At 48.0% G+C, this 20,150-nt stretch overlaps 1 protein-coding gene across 19 annotated transcripts in view; it reads right to left on the bottom strand.

The window, feature by feature from the left end:
- The window catches only part of DNM1 (dynamin 1), a 67,557-nt gene extending 48,014 nt beyond the window's left edge, over positions 1–19,543 (bottom strand). For 14 of the 19 annotated variants that reach the window (XR_011338885.1, XR_011338886.1, XR_011338884.1 and 11 more), the window contains exon 1: positions 19,344–19,543. Coding sequence is in view for 13 of the 19 variants with exons in the window: in XM_069873633.1 (XP_069729734.1) it covers positions 19,344–19,504 (161 nt within the window). In the remaining 6 variants the exon portion in view is untranslated. The remainder of the gene's footprint in view (positions 1–19,343) is intronic. The other 5 variants (XM_069873631.1, XM_069873630.1, XM_069873641.1 and 2 more) reach the window with 1 other exon arrangement.
- Positions 19,544–20,150: the final 607 nt, after the last annotated feature.

A 20,150-nucleotide genomic window follows, 5' to 3' on the forward strand; every position in this document is an offset into this window, starting at 1 on the left:
ACACAGCCTTCACAATTTCACATGGCTGTTTGTTTTTTAAATCCAGTATTTGTTATTTCCTGTGCTCTAGTGGTGCCCAGGGACAGTATTTCAATCAGAACCGCACTGCACAAAGCACCAAGCCAATACACAGCAAGAAATACAGCTCCTGCCCCCATGGAGTATGAACGCAGTTCAAACCTGCTCCTGCTTAAGCTTCCAGCTATCTTCATTTCACCTGTCAAGTCTTATAGTCGATCATTCATCATTCGCACACATCCCTATCAATACCTCTTCATTAGCTCGCTGTGGCATGATGCATCACAGGAATCCCAAGCCAATCTAGGGGATATCAGCACTTTGATGTACGACTCTTCTGATCCCTGCACTGATGGGCAACATTCACGTCTTCATACAGGCTGCATTCCACGAACAGCACTCCATCTCACAGCACAACACCTGTGTTTTCAAACATTCTAACTCCAGCGCGTTTCTCTAATAAATCCTTAAAATGCAGTCCGACATCTATGCAACATATTAGCCACAGAACATCTGCAAGGCTGAAAATATTTACTATTAATCTTACAGACTGCTAAAACAAGCATCTCGGAAATGGTAGTAGCTTTCCACTTCTTAGATACTAACTCAAGCCTGGTGCTCCTTTGTAACAGGCATCATCTAGCTCTACCAGAAGCCTGATGCAGGAACTACCCTTGAGACACCTTCATAGAATCATAGAATCATCAGGTTGGAAGAGACCCACCGGGTCATCGAGTCCAACCATTCCCATCAAACACTAAACCATGTCCCTCAGCACCTTGTCCACCCATCCCTTAAACACCTCCAGGGTAGGTGACTCAACCCCCTCCCTGGGCAGCCTGTTCCAGTGCCCAATGACCCTTTCTGTGAAAAGCTTTTTCCGAATGTTCAGCCTGAACCTCCCCTGGTGGAGCTTGAGGCCATTCCCTCTCATCCTGCCCCCTGTCACTTGGGAGAAGAGGCCAGCTCCCTCCTCTCCAACCCTTCAAGTGACACATACATTCATCAGCAATTCTATAACTTGGACACGGGGCAAGAACAAGGATAAATCTGTTTTTTTCCTCTGTCACTCAGTAGGGCTACGTTACAGATTTAGACTTTCCAGCTGACTTTGTGGCCTCTATGAGCTCTAATCGTCCCTGAACCAAAGCGCTTCTCCAACAAAAAAGCCGGACAGGCCAACGTAAGCAGCCAGCATTTCAAAGCAGGTGCATTATGAACAAAAGCACCCACCAACCTGCTATTTTAGCTGTTTTTATCTGCGATTACCTTCCACTTTCCTTTCATGGTGCACCCTGTGAACCTGGACACCCGCCCTACAGACTCAATCACACAGTAAGTCTCAATCCTAGGTAGGCACACTATTTTCCAGAAGGTGAGCACTTTTAGACTCCAAAGTTAAAGGCAGGGGATGTGTGTTATGTATCGGCTGATCTCCACAAAGTTCACCTAGCGCTGACCCACACTGAAAGAGAGCAATTCCATAGGCACTTAGTATAATATCATTTCTCAGGGTGTAACTGGTACTGGTCCCACAATGGATACATATAGAAATAAAGATCTATTGTAAGTACACTACATTCCAGCATACTGGCAATATTATTGTGCACAATGACTTCTTATTCAAGAACACAATTGTGAAAAATAAAGACAGGCAATAGCTCATGAGTGTCATCATAATATAGATGTTAACAGAACAACAATTGCAGACAAGGCTTCCCACTGCCTTGTACCTTGAGTTCCTACTTGCAGTAGCGCAAAGGGAGGTTAGCACTATTGTGCTGAGCACAAACACTTCAGATTGATTTGTTACATCTCCAACATCAAGTCATTTCTTCCCAGTACAGCTCTCCAGACCAGTGACCAAGAAGCACTGAGCAAACCTCTTTTTAAGCCTGGGCGTTAGCTGGACATCAGGCAAGTTCCCAGAATCTCTCTTAAAAACTTCACACATATTGTCCAAGCAGGGTAAAGCGTAAATGCTAGCATAAGCTGGACCCATTTATAGCATACTCCAGGATAATTCACAAACAAGAGCCAGAGGGGATAGAAAATGAACTAGAAAGTAACTTCCGAAGCTTGCACCTTCTCCTATCTTTTAATTTGCCTTGAATTCCTCTTTCCCTTTGCAAAGAATTACAGTTGATACCAGCACAGGCCCCCTGCAAGTGATGGATATTCTGGTTGAGATGCCTTTGCCAAGGCTTTACGCAGAGACTGAGGCACTGTGGTCTTCAAACATGAAAGGAAAGCAACTATGCTAACTCACTGTAAGAAAATAAGCACAGAAATAGGTTGTACTACACATTCACACATACATCCTGCTGTAGAACCGACATGATTCTCACTGCAAGAATTACCTTTCTGATCTGTTTCCTCTGCCTGTCTTTTCACAACTGAGCAGGATGCATGATGTTCAGGATGGAGCTCACCTGCAACTTTTTCCCATGCCGTGCTCTCACTTTATTCAAAGTAAGTCAAAAGTAGTGTATTCATAGAGTTAACACATGAAGTAAATAAAGCCACATAAGAAACCTGTCTTTATTGCAAAAGGCAGCATTTCAAACACCGTAAGGACCACACAGCACAGCCTTTGACAAACAGGCAGGAGGAAGTCTCCTTTCAGAAGACTGCCTGCTCCAAGAGCATCCACCTCCTTCGAGAGCTGTTTGAAAGCCTACATACAGTCAGTTTGGTGAGTCAAATGCAGTTCCTTGGGAAAAAGCATAATGGTGGGGTTTGTTTCATGGAGAGACAGCAGCTGAATGAGCTTCCACCTCAGCCACAGGGCTTGTCTTCTCATCTTGGGACACAACTTGGTTACTTGGCCACTGACATATATATACAGACGTGACAGTCACCACCACTGTTCCGTGTCACCTTCTTGGTATTTTTTGGTAGTGCATAGTTGTTCTTTTTCTTACAGGGCAGGATAAAGCCTTTTGTTATCAAAACGAGTTGTCCTACCTGCTCTTGTGAGTCTCTGGGAGGCCCCACATACCTTCAACATCAAAAATATGTTTCCCCCACTCACAACATATTTGTTGACTTGGTTGTGGGCTGAAGGCTCAGACAACTACAGAAGGGACAGGCCCTGTGCGGTGTTCTCTTGCATCACTGATTTTGCAGCAGCTGCGTTCACACTAGTGCCTGCAGCACCTTTACAAACACTGCTAAAGTGAAAAAGAAAGTGCATAGCAATTTTTACATGAATGCTTGCTTCGAAACAGCTCCCACCCCTACCTCTCCCACAGTGCACTACATTCTGCTTTTCTGGCTTATCTGTGACTGCACAGACTTGTTCCCAGGAGTCGCTGCAGTCAGTGTCTCTCTCATTCAGTCCTTCCACATCTCACTTCTCTGTATCTCGCTCGACCCTTCTCCTGCACATGCTTTTCTGTGCAGGTCTCTGGAAGCAGCAAGGTAAGATAAAAAGTGTTTCTATTGTTTATTTTGATTTGAATCCTTTTGGCTTATTTTTCTGTCTCATACTCCACTAGCTCCAGGGTACATCAAAATCTGGAAGACAGCTGTGTGCATTATGCCAAGTCACCAGAGCCTCTGTGCACAAGTTAATCTGATGCAGAACTACAGAGCCTCATGGCTGTACTGCTTCCACAGGGCAAGAGGCATCCAAGGAGGTCAGAAGCACTCTTACTCTTTAGATATTACACTTTTATTCAATAGCCTGGGGCCCTGCCAGCTTGCAGAGTAAAATAGCACAGCAAAGAGTTTGCCCAGGGATTTCTCCTGCTGTATGCCTACAGTAATTCCAAGGAAGCCAGCATACTCTAGCTTTATGCTTGGTAGATCTTATAGCAGGATCTGGCCTGATTTTTGAGGTACACTAAATACATTTTTAGATGACCTAAAAGTAAGGGAGATATGACAGTACCTTCTTCTGATGCACCCCTGCAAACCCATAACTAATGGTTAACACCTTCAGTCAACTCACTGGCTGTGCTACAAAGCAAGAATTTCTGATCTAGTTGCACTCGATCCCTACCTCAGTTTACATAACACGTACTGGTCCCTATATACAGTGAAGGGAGACAGAAGCCAAGCAAATGGAACTTCTTTCCATTAGAGAAGATTACACAGCACTTGCACCTGATTTGTATGAGGATGGTTGGACTCAATGATCCGGTGGGTCTCTTCCAACCTGGTTATTCTATGATTCTATGATAAGGGAGTAGCTTGGGAAGAGGCTCAAACACACCGGCACTACCATTCTTGCCAGTTTCCCATGGCATGCTCATTTTCTATCTAGAAACCTAAGCTCTCGCAATCGTTGCTGGGTCCCAGCTGGGCAAATATCTTTAGGACACGAGAGTCTGAAATACAGGGGTGTTTGTCAGCCCCTTTTAAAGAATCAGCACTAGGATCTCGCACAAGAGCTTGGAGTCCATTCAAGAATACGCAGTAACACAGACCACGAGGAATATATGGATTTTAATAAGTACTGTTCTTACTTGAACCTGTTGATAGATGTTTATAGTCACACTTTGATTCCTTCTCCACTATCACAAGATTAGCTTTCCTTGGAGAAAAAGGTTTTAAAACCATCACCCCAGTCATGGGATTTCAGGTGCTCGGGCTTTTGGAAAGCAGAACACCAGATATAACAGGACATACAACAACTTTGGCAGCAAAAGCAACACCTGAAGCCTGTTTGAAAGACCTCAGCCTCTCCCAGCCCTTGCAGACACCACAAAGGGTTCTCAGCTCTTGCCTACAAGGTGTGCTAAAGCATGAGCACGGTTCATCACTTCAGCCATCTGAAATGAAAAATCTGGGTAGGACAGTCACAGCTGCCCACACAGCAATGCTGGCCTCCTTCCTGGCTAGCCTTCCAAAGGTTAAATTCTTTGGTTTTAAGTGCCACGGAGGTCTGTGACTCTGGGAATCCTGGCACAGGACGACGGTGCCTTGTGTCATCCCTGCTGAGAAAGCCTGGAATGGGAGCCAACTGAATCCATGTGCTCCTCTCCCTAGTTGTGATCCCCGACTAGATAGATAATCCCTTCATGGGCTGCTGCTCTACAATTGCAGCACAGCAACCAATCCAATCCGAGAGCCAGAACCAGGCCCAGGGGGATAATTCCCCTCCTACTTCCCTACAACATGGTGAAATCTACTTGTTTCCATAGAAACAAATCAGTTTGAGGTCCACGCAGTCCCTGCATCCCTCACTGCTGCACATCAGGCCCAAGCTGCAGAGGCTGAGAGAGATTTTAAGCAACCATCTAAAGCTGTAGGTCAGGAGTTTGCAGGAGAAGCAGGAGGTACTCCCGGAATACAGAACCGACCATCTAACCCGGTCTATTGCGGGCTGCAGAGCGTCTCTGCTGCGAGAGAATTAATCAGGAATATCCTCCTCCATTTTGAGGGTTGACTTATCGAGATCCCTCCCTGCTATCCTCCTGCAGATGGGTTAGCCCGGAATACGTGAGGATGTAAAACGCAGATGGGAAAGGAAAACAGGGCACTCCAGCACCTCGTGTGCACTCCTGAGCCAATTTCCCCTCTGTATTTTTGCAGGTAAAGGGATTTTCTCATTCGGAACTCTGCATTTTACTGCAAAGGATTATTTAGTGAGTGGTACAGCCTACAGTACATTCCCTAATCTCAAAAGTCACTGCCCATTATAGCAAATGCCGCGTTGACTCTGGGCTGCAGCTCTGGGGAAGGAAAGAGTCCAGCGAGAGTAAAAAACTGCAGCACGGCTGCTGTGCAGCTTCCTCTGGGATCTTCTGGGTAATAGGAAATGGAGTCCTGGATCTTGCTTGCTAACTTGTGATATTCAAGGTAAAGAATAACACAGCACCCACCCTACAGATCGGGAACTCAAGAGAATAAGCAGCCTGGTGTGTCCTCAATGGATGTGGCAGCAAGGATGACACATTTGTGGAAAATGCAGCTTCAATTTCAAGAATTATAATTCCAGAATAAACCAAATAAGGCTGGTTTCACTCATTTAAAAACAAACAAACAAACAAAACCCACCAGATCTGGGTAGCAATATCAGGATTCAGCAGAAAAGCAACCACAGCACTGGCTTGGTCCAAAGGCTTCCAGAGCCACAGGTCTAAGAAATACCGTGCTAGCATGATGTATTTTCCACACCAAAAGCTGTAAACCAGACCTTTCTGTCCACATTGTTGACTTTTCACCACCACACAGCATAAAAGTGAGTCTTCCTTTTGCTCCCTCCACAGCATACACACCCTGTCAAAAAATGTCAGGTAGATTTTATCTCCAGCATCTCCCTGCAGCTTCAAGACAGTCTCCTAGAGGACAATATCAGGCATCAACAACACCCTGGAGCATCAAGTTAGTCCAGTCTTGATGGAAGTAGCAAAGAAAGTTTTTTATGGCCATAAAGCTAAACCCGTGACCCAGCATCTTTGTTTGTGTCTTCCTCAAGTCGAACTGATCTGTCCTAATACCGCAGCAACACTGCTCTGCTTTGGCACAAACAAACCTACCGACAAATCCTGGCTTTGCTGTAACAGAAGGGTTGCAGCCGGGAAAAACATGACCTGTACAGCACCTGCAGCTTGAGCTGGGAGAAAACAAAAGGACAGACTACGGGATAAGAGTGACTGATAGGAAAGCACGGCCACAATAACACCCTGGGATTAATATATGCTAAGACCCACGAGCGAGAGGCTGACCTTGCTATTTCCCACCACCAGTGTCTTAATCTGTCCTAGCTCCCTGGAGCCAGGCTGCAGCCCAGTTCAGACTTGAGGCTGTCCAGCAGTAAAGGTTCAGAGAGACTAGGCAGCAGCAACTAGTATTCAAGCTACTTGTCACATGGAGACTCTGGATAAAGACAGGTTTATCCCCCTTTTTCTCCTTCAGAGAAGAAAACCAGGTGCAATGGCAGAAGATACCACACGCTCATGGTTAAGTATCATCTTAGATTTCTTGTCACAACTCCACCACCTCTGGAGCCCTGGTATTTGCTTCAAGACCTGAGAGAAGAACAAACAGAGCTCAAGGCACATTTCATCACTGCAGTACGACACTGCCTCCACTCCAACAGCGCCGTGTGCCAGAAAAGGACAGTCTCCCCAGAGCCTGGATACCACAAAGGGCTCAGACAGCTTAAAGAGTCCATTGGAAAATGCAAAATCACCTTGATGAGCCCACCAATACAAACCCAAACTGCAAGTTGTATGAGGAAAGGGGGTGGTACTTCAAGCAATTATGTACTATTAGTGTCCAGATATAGGTGGTACGTTCAGAAAACTGAAAGCATTACCCTGATCATAGAATCATAGAATAACCAGGTTGGAAGAGACCCACCGGATCATCGAGTCCAACCGTTCCTATCAAACACTAAACCATGTCCCTCAGCACCTCGTCCACCCGTGCCTTAAACCCCTCCAAGGAAGGTGAATCAACCCCCTCCCTGGGCAGCCTCTGCCAGTGCCCAATGACCCTTTCTGATAGTTTATCTGGGGTCAAAAATAAGAGGCAGAGTGTGTTCTGAACAGGGAGGCAAGCTGCTTGCCCTCCAACAAGCCAGGCAGAAAGGACAGCTCTGTGCAGTTACAAAGTTATGCTGCACTCAGGCATTCTGACCAAACCATCCAAGGTGCGTGGTTGTCCTGCAGAGGGAATTTCAGATGGCAATTTACATCCCCACTTTGCCTGGAGAAGCGTGCAGGAACAGTGCCAAGCTCCTTGTGATGCACTGCACCTCTGCAGTTTCAGATATAATTAGGATCACCCTGGTTGGAAACAGCGCAGGCTTCACAAGCCCTTGAAGAGAAACCAGCAGACTGACTGCTAACACCTCTAAGTGCAGCACAAAGTCAGAGTCATTAAACCCTACTTCAAAAACCACACAGGACAGCTCCATTTCAGGCTATACCAGCACGAAACCTGGATCAATAGTCCCAGGAGAGACGAGCTTTTGACCTCTCGGCTGGTTCCAATCTGTCTGCCAAGTCGTTTACCCCAATCAGTGGGGTGGCACTTCTCAAGTCGCATGGAATATTCTTCTCTTTGGGCAGTGACCATAGAAGGTGACAAAAAGGCAGGATTATATACAGATACACATCCACAGAATTTCTAAAGGAATCCAAGTCTTCATGGAAAACTTTTAGGGCTTAAATAAAAAAAAAAAAAAAAAAAAAGAGAAGAGGGTCAAAATTGGTGTTGTCTATTAATGGGCACCCTGAATCTATAGCAAAACTGTGGCATAATAACCCAGACAAACAGACCAGAGTCTTCCACTCTTCCATTCCCTTCCCTATTCTCCACAAGTAAAGGCTTTATCTACATTCCTTCTCTTGATGTCTTCCCCCACGCATCCCCTCAAATCAATATACTGATTTCTAATAACACGTGCTTTCACCTGTCTAGATATCTACTTTTAATTCAACTTTATCCAAACAGAACATGGCAAAATATCAAGTGCTAATGCAATGCCTCACTTTTTCTTTGCAGCAAGTATTCTTTAAATATTATTCTTTAAATAGCCCATACAAATTCATTCATGAAGTTTGGGGTGCCAGGTAGTTTGCAGGCCTGGCATAACACACATATTTTTTATGAACAGGCATAAACAGAGTAATGCCTAGGAACAGGAATATGAAATCTAAGTAGCACAGCACAGCGGGAAGAAGCACATCACTGGGAGCTGTGCTGATACAGAAGAGGTGACCTAGGTTTCAGCGCTGGAGCTGCAGCGTCAGCTCTGCAGTGACACATGTCATGCACCAGCCCTCGAGGGTATTCTGCATTTCAGTACGCACCAACCTCATCCCTACCTCTAGCTATAACCCCACTGCACCACATCTCCTCTCAAGGCCATGGCCATGCTTAGGCAATTCCCAGCTATTCATAGAGGAGCTTCTATTAAAAGTAAAAGCACAATCAGCTTAAGAAATAGGCAGAGATTACTCCAGAGATCGCAGCAGCCAGAAAGACAGAAAACCCAACATGTGTGGTAGAATCAAGGGGCCCCATCCTGCCACAGAACAGTGTAAGTTCAGTGTAAATCACAAGCAAGTCAGTGGAGTCGAATATCAGCATAAAATATGTGACGGTTAGAGATTTGGTTTTTACTGGCTTAATTCTGAATGAATAGGTTACCAGGTGTATTCCCCTGCTGACAGAGCTGTTCCTGTACTGGCAGGCAGGTAGAAAGGGACAGCTATTTTCATTATAAGCCCCTGTTCGTAGAGGTTTACAATTATCTGGATGAGGGAGATTTCTCACATCCGAAACAGCCTGTGAATTTGCTGTCAGAGCCTCACGCCGGATGCTACACAACTTACTCTGCCTTTGTGCATTCAAGAGTGGCAGGATGGCAAAGGAGAGGAACTGAACAAAGACTTCCAGATTTGTGCATTTAGGTACCTCCTTCCTTGTTCTAACAAATTCAGCACAGCCTCCCCCATCCCTGGATCTCCATTCTCAAAAAAAAAAAAAAAAAAAAAAAAAAAAATGGTTTTCCTTAGTGCTCTCCAGGGTAAGCCAGCTCTGCTGTGAAAACATTTGCAGATGTTGAGAACCAGCTACTCAGCATCTCAGTAGACTTCTGCCTATTGATGCTTTGAGAAAGAGTCTAAATGCAGCTGGAAAACTACTCTGAAATACGGCTGCAGTTTATGCTCGGCTTTTTTTGCAACATGACAGCAACGCTGCCGGGCTCATCAGCCACAACCCACAGCAGGATCAGTTTAACATGGGTACTGGGCGCCTGAAAGAGGACATAGACTGGCCGCTCTTACAGCAAGATGCTTTCACAGTCACAAAATGACATCCTAGCATAGTCAGACAGATCCCAGCAATCCTCATGTTTGTTGTAGCAGTGTTAACTCTTCAGCCTTCAACACAGCTGCAACAATGCAGCCTAAAGCCCTTAGAAACAGGAAAGGGAGTGTTAAAAGGGATTTTTGAGGCAATACATTATGAAAATAGTAGTTTCACCCACAGAGACTGAAGTTCAATCCCCATTTCAGTCGTAAGTAAGGAACTGGGTTTATTCCAGACCTCATTTTATATAATTTATTGCTCATTATGACTGCAATATAAGTATTTTAGCAGAGCTTATAGATTTGGGATTAAGCCCTGATTTTTAGGAAGGGAAGACAATGCAGGTCTTAGAAGTTCTGGGATTCTTTACACTCGTCTCCAGGAGCACTTCGGGAAACAGTACCTTTTAAAAGAAAAAAAACCTTCAAACCTCCATGTTAGAAGCTGATGTTTTCTATCTGAGCACTACAGCACCCTTCAGCTTAACTGCTCCTTCCAGGGCTCCAAGAAAAGCCACACGAGTCACAAGAATTGCAGAGAAGCAGCAGAAGCTGGCAAGTTTGCTTCCAGTCAGCAAGACCCAGCTTGAGGAGCTTGCATAACGTCTGCTTCCAAGATGCTTCCAAAAGCACATTATGCTGAGCTGCAAGAAGCTACTGACCAGGACTGAAACACCATCTCACTTCTATTCGGTCACGGCAGAGCCTGCCAGAGCTTTGGAAGCATCTGAAGTGGCAAAGAACAATCAGAGACACTGTTAAGATTTCACACTCGGGGCTCTTTCTTCCTGTACTGTGTCTGGAAGGAAAGAAAAGCAGTTATCTATTATAGTCAGCACCAGCCTAGGAGCTGTGACAAGCTTGAAGGTCACGCACAAACTGACCTTCAGCGCTCGCCCATCTTATAAGAAAGCTCAAGAAAATTACTGAGCCACTTTACATTTAATAACATATTCACTAAGAGGACTGAAAACAAAACCCTAGACTTAAGTGCAAAGTATTAACAAGTCACCTGGAATAATCGTTTACATATCTAACATTAAATTGTGTTCTCAGTTGCCAGTCACGTTTTTTGATCCACGCTCTTGCCTGTTCCTCAGTAAACACCAAGATGTATTTTTGTCCTCTCTTCACAGCCACCCCAGTATTTGTAGGAGTTCAGAGCAAGACATCCAATTCTCATGACTGAACTCCATCAAGTCACTCAAAAATAAGTATGGTGCATGCTTTAGAAGGATCACAGATAAGATTAAATGAAAAGAAACAGCATTTCAGAACCAATCCTGCTTGCAGTCTGACCTCCTTCAGGCCTGACCAGAGCATTTGAGTGTTTAAAGTCACCAGGGACAAAACCCCGAGCTCGTGCCTTTACAGGGCTGAGCTATCCATCCCTGCTCCCAAAGACTATGCTAAAAAATCTAGGTGCTCCCAGCTTATCTAGCGCAGCCTCTCACATCCCAGAGCCTTCTAAGAATATCCCGACTCTTCAAATCCAGTATCTGACCTACGCCAGCAGCCAAAGGTGGCTCCATCAGTCCCAATTCCTCTGCAGCGCAGACCCAAGTAACCAGCAACACTGGGCGAGTGAGGCTGCATGATGAGCTAAAGCTCTTGGCTCACCGCTTCTGGTAGGAAGGCTGGTCTTCCAAAGAGCTCAGACAGACAACACTGTGCCACTCTTGCAGAGTTTTCATTTATTGTTAGGAAAAAGTTTCCTGCTTCATGGTTAACCTTTTCTAGTGTAATTTCAAATGTCCATGAATTATATATACCTACACACCACAGCAGAGACCAACCATCTCTCCTTTCTACAGATGGAGAAAAAGGAATAAAAAACGTCACACAAGAATTTAGTTTCATGGTTGAGAACAGAACTCAAGGCTGAGCATGCCTGTTTATCTGCTAGAAAATATTCCTTTACTTTCACTCTATCAGGATGTGCAAATCTAGGTCTGAGATCAGAAAAAGTTCAAGTGGAATGGGAAACTGTCCCACTGATGAGCTATTTCCCCACCATGCATGACTAGACTTTTTTTTTTTTGGACCAGATTTAGTTTTAGCTCTCCTCCCAGCTAGCAGTACTGACTCATATGGTTACTGATCTGTGAGCCCAAGCAGTCAAGTATTACACCCAAAGTTTTTTTGGGTGTTTTTAGTGGCATATCCAGGAAGTGGGTTTATCCTGCATATTACCAGCAAATTTCCTTTCACAGATACCACCTCAAAACCAATTTTACACTGGGCATTCAGGCTGAACACCATATGCTTCTATGTGACTGCCTACCACTCCTTCAGGAACTCTGACTTTGCCACCAAAATGCACAGCCTGAAACAAAAATCTGAGTATTGGCTCATTTGGGTGGAGCACACATGGGTTTGCTCTTGTGTAATAAATTCACCGCTCAAGGCATCATAATAAGTTTCATCCCAGTAGCTAAAACACAGCAAGAACTGTTTTCTTGATTAACTAAGTTTCCAGCTTCTTCCATTTCTCTTTGAAAAGGTTCATCTTAAAGATGCTAAGAAACTCTCATTCAAAAGGATTTTTACTCAGTCTTGGACAGGCTGGCTCAAAGTGGAAGTCAAGTGCAAAGCAGGGACTTTCAGTAATTCAGCAGAGCAGGAAGGGGATTCACTTCCTGGCTTAGAATAACATTTTCAGAAGCTGCCTCAGATAGGAGGTGCTGCAGACAGACTCCCACACCTTCTATTTAAGTCAAGTGGAGTTCTGCCTGCTTGAAGCACCTGGAGAAGTCAAGTTCAAGGACTTGACTTGGCATCCCCAGCTAGGTATTGAACCACAGCTTCTGAAAACATTCAGTAGCCTTCAAAAATAGAAGCTTGCCTTTGTTCTGCATTGGGATTTTGGGGGGAGGGTGACTCTAAGAAAAGCTAAGCATCTTGAGAATTGAAAAACAGCTGATAGTTTTAGCATGGGGGAATGCCTTTGGGAACTTCTGACCTTCCCCAGCCTGGGTTTTGCAGATGCTTTACAGCCCTCTGCTACACCACAGAGCAAACAGAAAACCCACACCACCTACCCATCTCCAAGCACGGAAGCTCAGGATGCTTTAGCTCTCCCAGCGCTTGGATTATCACGGTAACAAGGAAGAGTCAACACTAGGAAAGAAGGCATCCTCCTGACCTGCCAGCTATAGGGTGATGAATTGCAGCAATGACAAGGCAACCTGCTATTTTCACACACCAGTAGGTCCAGGCGAGCCCTAACCCGCATGATACCAAGCACCAGCATCCACGCTGGAGATACAGCTGGTTTCCTTTCCCTTGGTAAACTCTGATATGATCTGAGACATGCCACAAAGATCCCTTTTCCTAGTGAATAAGGCTAGTGGGCAGTTACCAGCAGCATGAGATCATCAGTAAAGAGTTAAGTGACATCTGCAGAGGATATCTGACTGCTGCAGACAGTAGAAGAGGTATTAGACTTGTATTTATTTGAGACAACCCCTATAACATTAAAGCAAGCAGTCTGAGGACAAACACAGGCAGACCGCTGCTGCTGCTGCATCTACAAACATTGAGATTTGTGCTTTTTTTATTCCCTTACAGCCATCCATGTTATGTTTTAATTTAATTATGTATCTCCTCCTAGCACTCCTCCTCCCACAACTGTTTGCTGAGAGCTGTGCAGATTTCTCTTCCGTTAAACTATTTTATCTTCTGGTTCGCTGCAATACACTATCCCTTTCTCACAGTGCTCCATTATTTTCTTCCTTCCCCAATTAATCCAAGATTTTAAAAAAGGTATTTCCTTCACTGAAGACCAAAGGCTTGCTGCCATTTGAAGGACTATTATTTGACCACAATTTATTTCTCTAGGCAGCAGAATCCTGCTCCGGGGCTCTTGCATCATCCTCTGCAACCCTAAATAAGTCCGTTCCCAAGCGGTGCCTACAACATTAACTTGCAAATACATAACAGCATTCGGTCAGCTCACGGATGGATTTATCACACAACAATTAAGATTCCATGACTTGCAATTACTCTCTGCCAGCACTCAGGGCATGTAAGCATATCTCAAAGCAGACAAAAAATAGACTAATATTTAAGGACTCCTCTTGTGGCCAGAGCAGGGTGAGTTAGTGAGTGCATCTTGTTTAAATTTAACTCTTCTGCTAAGGTACCGCATTGATGCTCAGCATCACCCAGTACAGCAGATAGACTCAATCTACACATAGCATAGCTGATTTTTGGAAGATTTAAACTCTCAGTTCTCCTACACGGCACCCAAGCTCAAAGCAAGCACTACAGCAGCTTAAAAGCACAAAGATGGTTGACAAAACAAGTTTGCCTGTAGTATCTGAACAAACCAAGTATCTGCATCTCCGTATACATCCCTACAGGACCTTTCACATCTACATTGTTGTTAAATAGTGCTGTTGGCCTCTGAAGACATTTTGCTGAAGAAGCTTCCCACAACAAAGCAAAATCTGCGCCTCATCACATCTTGGGGGTGTTAAGTATTAATCTCTAAATGGCTGCAAAACAGTTGAGATAAAGATATCAAGCTGCTCCTCAAAAGCATACCCAAAGTCAAACCTAAATCCCACAGCTTCAGGATCTAGCTTTGCCTTTTCAGTACGTGACACTGCAGAAGGCGAAGGCAGTCACAGCCTTGCTGCCTGGCCCTCGCCTGGCTTTCTCAGAGCAATTACTGGAGCACAAGGATCAACTTTAATAGGCACTTCTCCTTACCGCTGCCACAGGCATTGCGGTGCCGCATTTCCCCTGCTCTTTTACACAAGCTGAAATCTCAGTTTGCTAGGAGAGGCAAGGCTAGCCCAGCACAGCTGAGTTTAGGCTCCTGTTTGCCTCCAGGTTCCTTCCAGGCAACACACAAACACCAGCTAACTTGGCCCACGCCATCGGAGCCCGGCAACACACTGTGAGTATCCCTATTTGATTTGGGACACAGAATCATAGAATCACCAGGTTGGAAGAGACCCACTGGATCATCGAGTCCAACCATTCCCATCAAACACTAAACCATGTCCCTCAGCGCCTCGTCCACCCGTCCCTTAAACCCCTCCAGGGAAGGTGACTCAACCCCCTCCCTGGGCAGCCTCTACCAGTGCCCAATGACCCTTCCCGTGAAAATTTTTTTCCTAATGTTCAGCCTAAACCTCCCCTGGTGGAGCTTGAGGCCATTCCCTCTCGTCCTGTCCCCTGTCCCTTGGGAGAAGAGCCCAGCTCCCTCCTCTCCACAACCTCCTTTCAGGTAGTTGGAGAGAGCAATGAGGTCTCCCCTCAGCCTCCTCTTCTCCAGGCTAAACACCCCCAGCTCTCTCAGCCGCTCCTCATAAGGCCTATTCTCCAGCCCCCTCACCAGCTTCATCGCTCGATAAAAGCTCCCAAGAGAGAGAGAAGGATGCTTTGCAGCTAGTGCTCAGGCCTGGGATCAAGTAAACTCCATTCCATTCCCACAATGCTGGCGCTGCTCAGCTCCCTTGATCAGAAACGAGATGGCTTCACCTCCATTCAAGCCCTTCCACCTACTGCTCCCAGTCCTTAGTCATTCCCTACTCAGCAGCCTCCTTACTCCATCTGTTCTCCACAAGTGAGGGGTGCCTTGTTTTCTTCGTGAAGGGCAAACATCGCTGTCCTACAGGGCTGAGCAGCACATTGACTTGGACCAGACAACAAGAACAAGGCAGATGTTCACGCAGCCATCTGAACGCAGCCCAGTGCTCTCGGGGTTTTCCCCATTATACTCCCTCAAATCCAAAGATTTCTGCAACAGCGCTCCATGATCTCAGGATTTAAAGAGAGACAAGTATCTGTTATTTTCACATGGCAAACTAAGAGTGGCACGAGCATGGATGATGTTACAGACAGCTTTGTGGGCTGTCTGGCACATCCGTGTTCTTGGTCCTTCGAGCTCTCTCAAGTCAAATTAACACAGACCATATGCTTTGTGCTTTTTATCAGACCCGTTTTGCTGGTACTGGTGCCTGCTCAGAGACATTCTAATTAAGAAGGCTGGCAGTAGGGAAGTAAAAACACTGTCAGAATGGACTAAATGACCCCTGAGGTCCCTTCCAACCCAAGTTAGCCCATGAGCCTATAACCACACCAGTAGGAAATGCTGCAGCTGACCCAATGAACATTCCTTCCAGTTCCAGGGCCAGGATAAACCAGTCTATGAAGAGATGTGTCACCTGACTGGCTTCTAAGTGCCTTCTCTCATCTTTTCATTGATTCTAACACCATCAGCCAGTATCCTAGTCACCATGCTGAGTCTCCGGCAGCAAAAGCACACATAGCAGCCACACTGACATCTGGTATTATAAATACAGGCTCTGCACTGTTGGATAATCTGTTAACAGCAGAGGAACTGACACTGGAAGAGTAATTAGCAGCAACCAGTAAGCCATCACATTCAGGAGAAAATTAAAAAAAAAAAAATTGTTTGGTAAGCCATACAACTAAACATTCATGGATTGCAGGCAGCATCGCTCCTCTGTGCTCTGAGGTTTCCAGCTCACAAGGGATTCGGTGCTCCTGCAAAGTGCAAGCAGCAGCCTTGGACTGAAGTCCTGACACAGCCACAGGCAGGTCTGGCAGCGGGGACAAAGGTGCTGCCCTGTGAACATGCCCTGATAGCAATTTGAGAGGAGCTATGCAGGGATTAAGAGGGGAAAACAGCCCTGGCAGGGTCTCCAGCCCCTCTGCTGGAGCATCCCCACCAAGCACATCGCTGAGCACCAGCTGCATCAGCATTCGCTCCTGCATGGATTTCCATTCACCCAGAGACACTCATCAGCAGCTGCTGAGCAATAGCTGCCCCACCACCCTGGTGTCACGCTAGAGCAGTGACATATGTCATGTCCACACCACAGCAATAATTGTATCTGCACACAGTAGGTCTACACACAATTTCTTCTTATGCCTATTCAGGCAAGAAAACAGCCCCTATCACAATTACATTGAGGAGCCATTGATACCATTTCCATAGCTTCTATGATTGCTTCCAATACCCCACAAAAATAAAAGAGACTACACATTAGAGCAGGGCCCCGACGTTATTTTAGCAGGGCTGGGTTTTGCAGCATATACACATACACTCCACAGTAAAATGTCTCATGTTACCAGTCTCTAAACTGGCCAGCACTCAGGGGTATCAAATAGAGAAAGACCTCTTCCCTTTGACATATTTTCCGCTTCCACTCCAATTATTTCCTCTAAATGCTTTCCTGCAGACAGGTCTCTCAGCTTCTGCTCAGGGGACCCTTCATTATTTCATTTTCTAACATCCACAGCACTGTAACTTGCTGCTAGAGAGAGCACTGATGGGACACAGCGAGGTCACAAGCTCCCCTGGGACCAGGGTCATTGGAAAGAGGCAGAAAATAATTTAATTCATCTGCTTTCCACCAGGCAAATGAAATCCCCACCTCTCAATTGGTGCCAGTGGAGACACAGCAAGGATTAATCTATTCCCTTCTGCTTGTTTCGTCTAAGAGAGAGGGGCAGCTCACCCCGATACGCCGAGCATCCTTCAGCAAAGCCCCTGACAGCCAACAGCCGTACATTATACATTACGCCACTGCAGCACTGACTGCACAGATCCTCTAAAAAGGATTTACGAGGTGAGGCTGCCAGTACTTAGAAAGCAGGAAAACAGCAGAGCCAACAGGTGAACCTGATTTGCTCGTATTTTTCAGGAGCTCTCTTTCCCCCTTCTTAGAAAGCTACAGCACAGCAAGTTTTTCACTTTCGTGGCAGGAATAATTTTCTTCCTCTGTCTGTGAACAAATAAGCAGATCCTAGTCTACAAACTGAGCCTCAGTAATGTGCTCCTGGAAAGCCCTTCCCTCAGCACAATTCCCAGCATCCCTGGGGGATGCTGCACAGGCTGTGGGAAGTTAGCTAGAAGGGATCCCAAACTCTTTGAACACATATATGTGACAAAGAACACAAAAATCTGACTCTGACGATGCTTTCTTTACACCAGATACAATCCCTGCAGTCTCTTGCTAGTGCACCCAGAGGCTATAGAATCATTTAGGTTGAAAAAAGACCTTTAATACGTTCAAAATTTAGGGCTACCTGCAGCTAAACAAGCAATCCATACCCACCACAGACCCTTCCACCAGTGGAAAAGCTTTACAAGCCATCCGGCAGCAAAAGGCTTAAAAGAAGAAGTGGGGGAGGGGGAATGACATCCCAGAGGTGTCACAGACGCAGTTTGCTGGAAGAGAAAAACCCACAGAGGCATCCAGGTATCACAGCAGCCGCTGCTTTTAAGACCGCTCACCAGCAACCTGCACCTCCCTACAGCTTAAAAAGCTGTTTTGAGAACTCAAACCTGCTGAATACAATTACCTAAGGAGGGCAGGAGGCGGGGAGCAGCCCCCCTCGCAGGTGTTGTGTGTCTGTGCCGGAGCAGATAACCAGGTGCCTGGGATTTACTCAGGTTGCAGGTGATGAAGGCGAAGGTCACACGAAGGGAAGCAAAATGGAAGCACCGGGGGATCCGAGCCCATCGGGGGGAGACCCCCCCCCATCCTTCCCACAGACATGGAGGCAGCGCTAGGGAGCATCCCCGCATCCTTCCCAGCGACCGCATCCACCTCCCGCAGCCCCGGGAGGGCACGGGGCCGGTCCCCACCGACACCTCAGCCCCCCGTTATGCAACAGCCGGTGCGGGGGGGCTCCCTAGAGCTGCCCCCGAGCCGGGGCCCCTTCTCTGCCTCCCCTTGACCCGCTCAAGCACCGGCCCTGCGCCTCCAGAGCATCCAGCCGCGGTAGCCGTGCATCCCGCAGCTCCGTCTCTGCGCAGAGCGCTCTGGCCCCGCACGCTGCGGTGCGTGAGCCTCCAGCCGCTGTGGCCCTGCATCCCGCAGCTCTTGCCCGTGCATCCATCCCTGCATCCCGCAGCTCTGCCCTTCCACTCAGCCGCTGTGTCCATGCATCCATCCCAGCATCCCGCATCTCTGCCCCTGCATCCATCCCAGCATCCCGCATCTCTGCCCCTGCATCTATCCCTGCATCCCGCAGCTCTGCCCGTGGATTCGTCCCTGCATCTCTGCCCCTGCATCCCGCAGCTCTGCCCTTGCACCCAGCCGCTGTGCTCCTGCATCCATCCCTGCATCCCGCAGCTTTGTCCGTGCATCCATCCCTGCATCCCGCAGCTCTGTCCGTGCATCCATCCCTGCATCCCGCAGCTCTGCCCCTGCACCCAGACGCTCTGTCCGTGCATTCGTGCATCCCGCAGCTCTGCCCGTGGATTCATCCCTGCACCCAGACGCTCTGCCCGTGGATTCATCCCTGCACCCAGACGCTCTGCCCGTGGATTCATCCCTGCATCCCGCAGCTCTGCCCGTGGATTCATCCCTGCATCCCGCAGCTCTGCCCGTGGATTCATCCCTGCATCCCGCAGCTCTGCCCGTGGATTCATCCCTGCATCCCGCAGCTCTGCCCCTGCATCCATCCCTGCAGCTCTGCCCCTGCACCCCGCAGCTCTGCCCGTCCCCCCGCTCCCGCAGAGGGGCTCCCCGGGGCCAGCAGCCCCCCGCTCCCCGTTACCTGCCGACGAAGTTCTCGAGCACGGAGCTCTTGCCGGCGCTCTGCCCCCCCACCACGGCGATCTGCGGCAGGTCGAGGTTGGCGTTCTGCCCGATGGCGGCGAACGCGTCCTGCAGCCGGTTGACCAGCGGGATGAGATCCTCCATCCCGCGGTTCCCCATGGCCGCGGCGCTGGCTCCTCGCTCGGGAGAGCCGGCGGTCCGTGTCTCGCCTCCCCCTCCCCGGCGGGTTGGGGTGCCCCCTTCCCCCCGTCACCGGCCGCTGGGCGCGGGCACCGGCGCAGCCCCTGGCCCCGCTGGCGGCTCCGGGCTCGGCTCAGCCCGCCCGCCTGCGCGTGCCGCGCGCCGCCGCCAGGGGGCGGAAGTGCGACGCCGCGGTGGGGCGCGGGGTACGCTGGGAGTTGTAGTCCGGGGGGGGTGGGGGTGGTGTGGGGAGCGAAGCCCCCTTCCAGCCATCCTCTAGGGTCAGGGGTGCGCAAAGAGGCGCTGGGGACGGGACGGGTCGCTCCCGTGAAAGCGCAGCAGCATAGGCTGCGTCTGGAGGGCTGCGGTGCCTGTGCTGGCAGAGTGACAGCCCGTGTGGCCCGGCTGGTGGGCGGCTGTCAGCCATCCCCCCCACCCCGAGGCTGATCCAGCCGGCATCCCTGCCCGGGACGGCGGCTGCACTTGGCCCTGAGCCCTGACACTGCCCCTCCATGGGCCAGCCCCTACATCCACACAGCGCCGTCCAGGTACAGGTGTGGTCTTGTCACATAAAGCTCTCTGTGAGCCCACAGTCCAGGTACAGGTGTGATCTGGTCACATAAAG

Source organism: Phaenicophaeus curvirostris, chromosome 20, assembly GCF_032191515.1.
Source record: "Phaenicophaeus curvirostris isolate KB17595 chromosome 20, BPBGC_Pcur_1.0, whole genome shotgun sequence".
Classification (NCBI taxonomy): domain Eukaryota; kingdom Metazoa; phylum Chordata; class Aves; order Cuculiformes; family Cuculidae; genus Phaenicophaeus; species Phaenicophaeus curvirostris.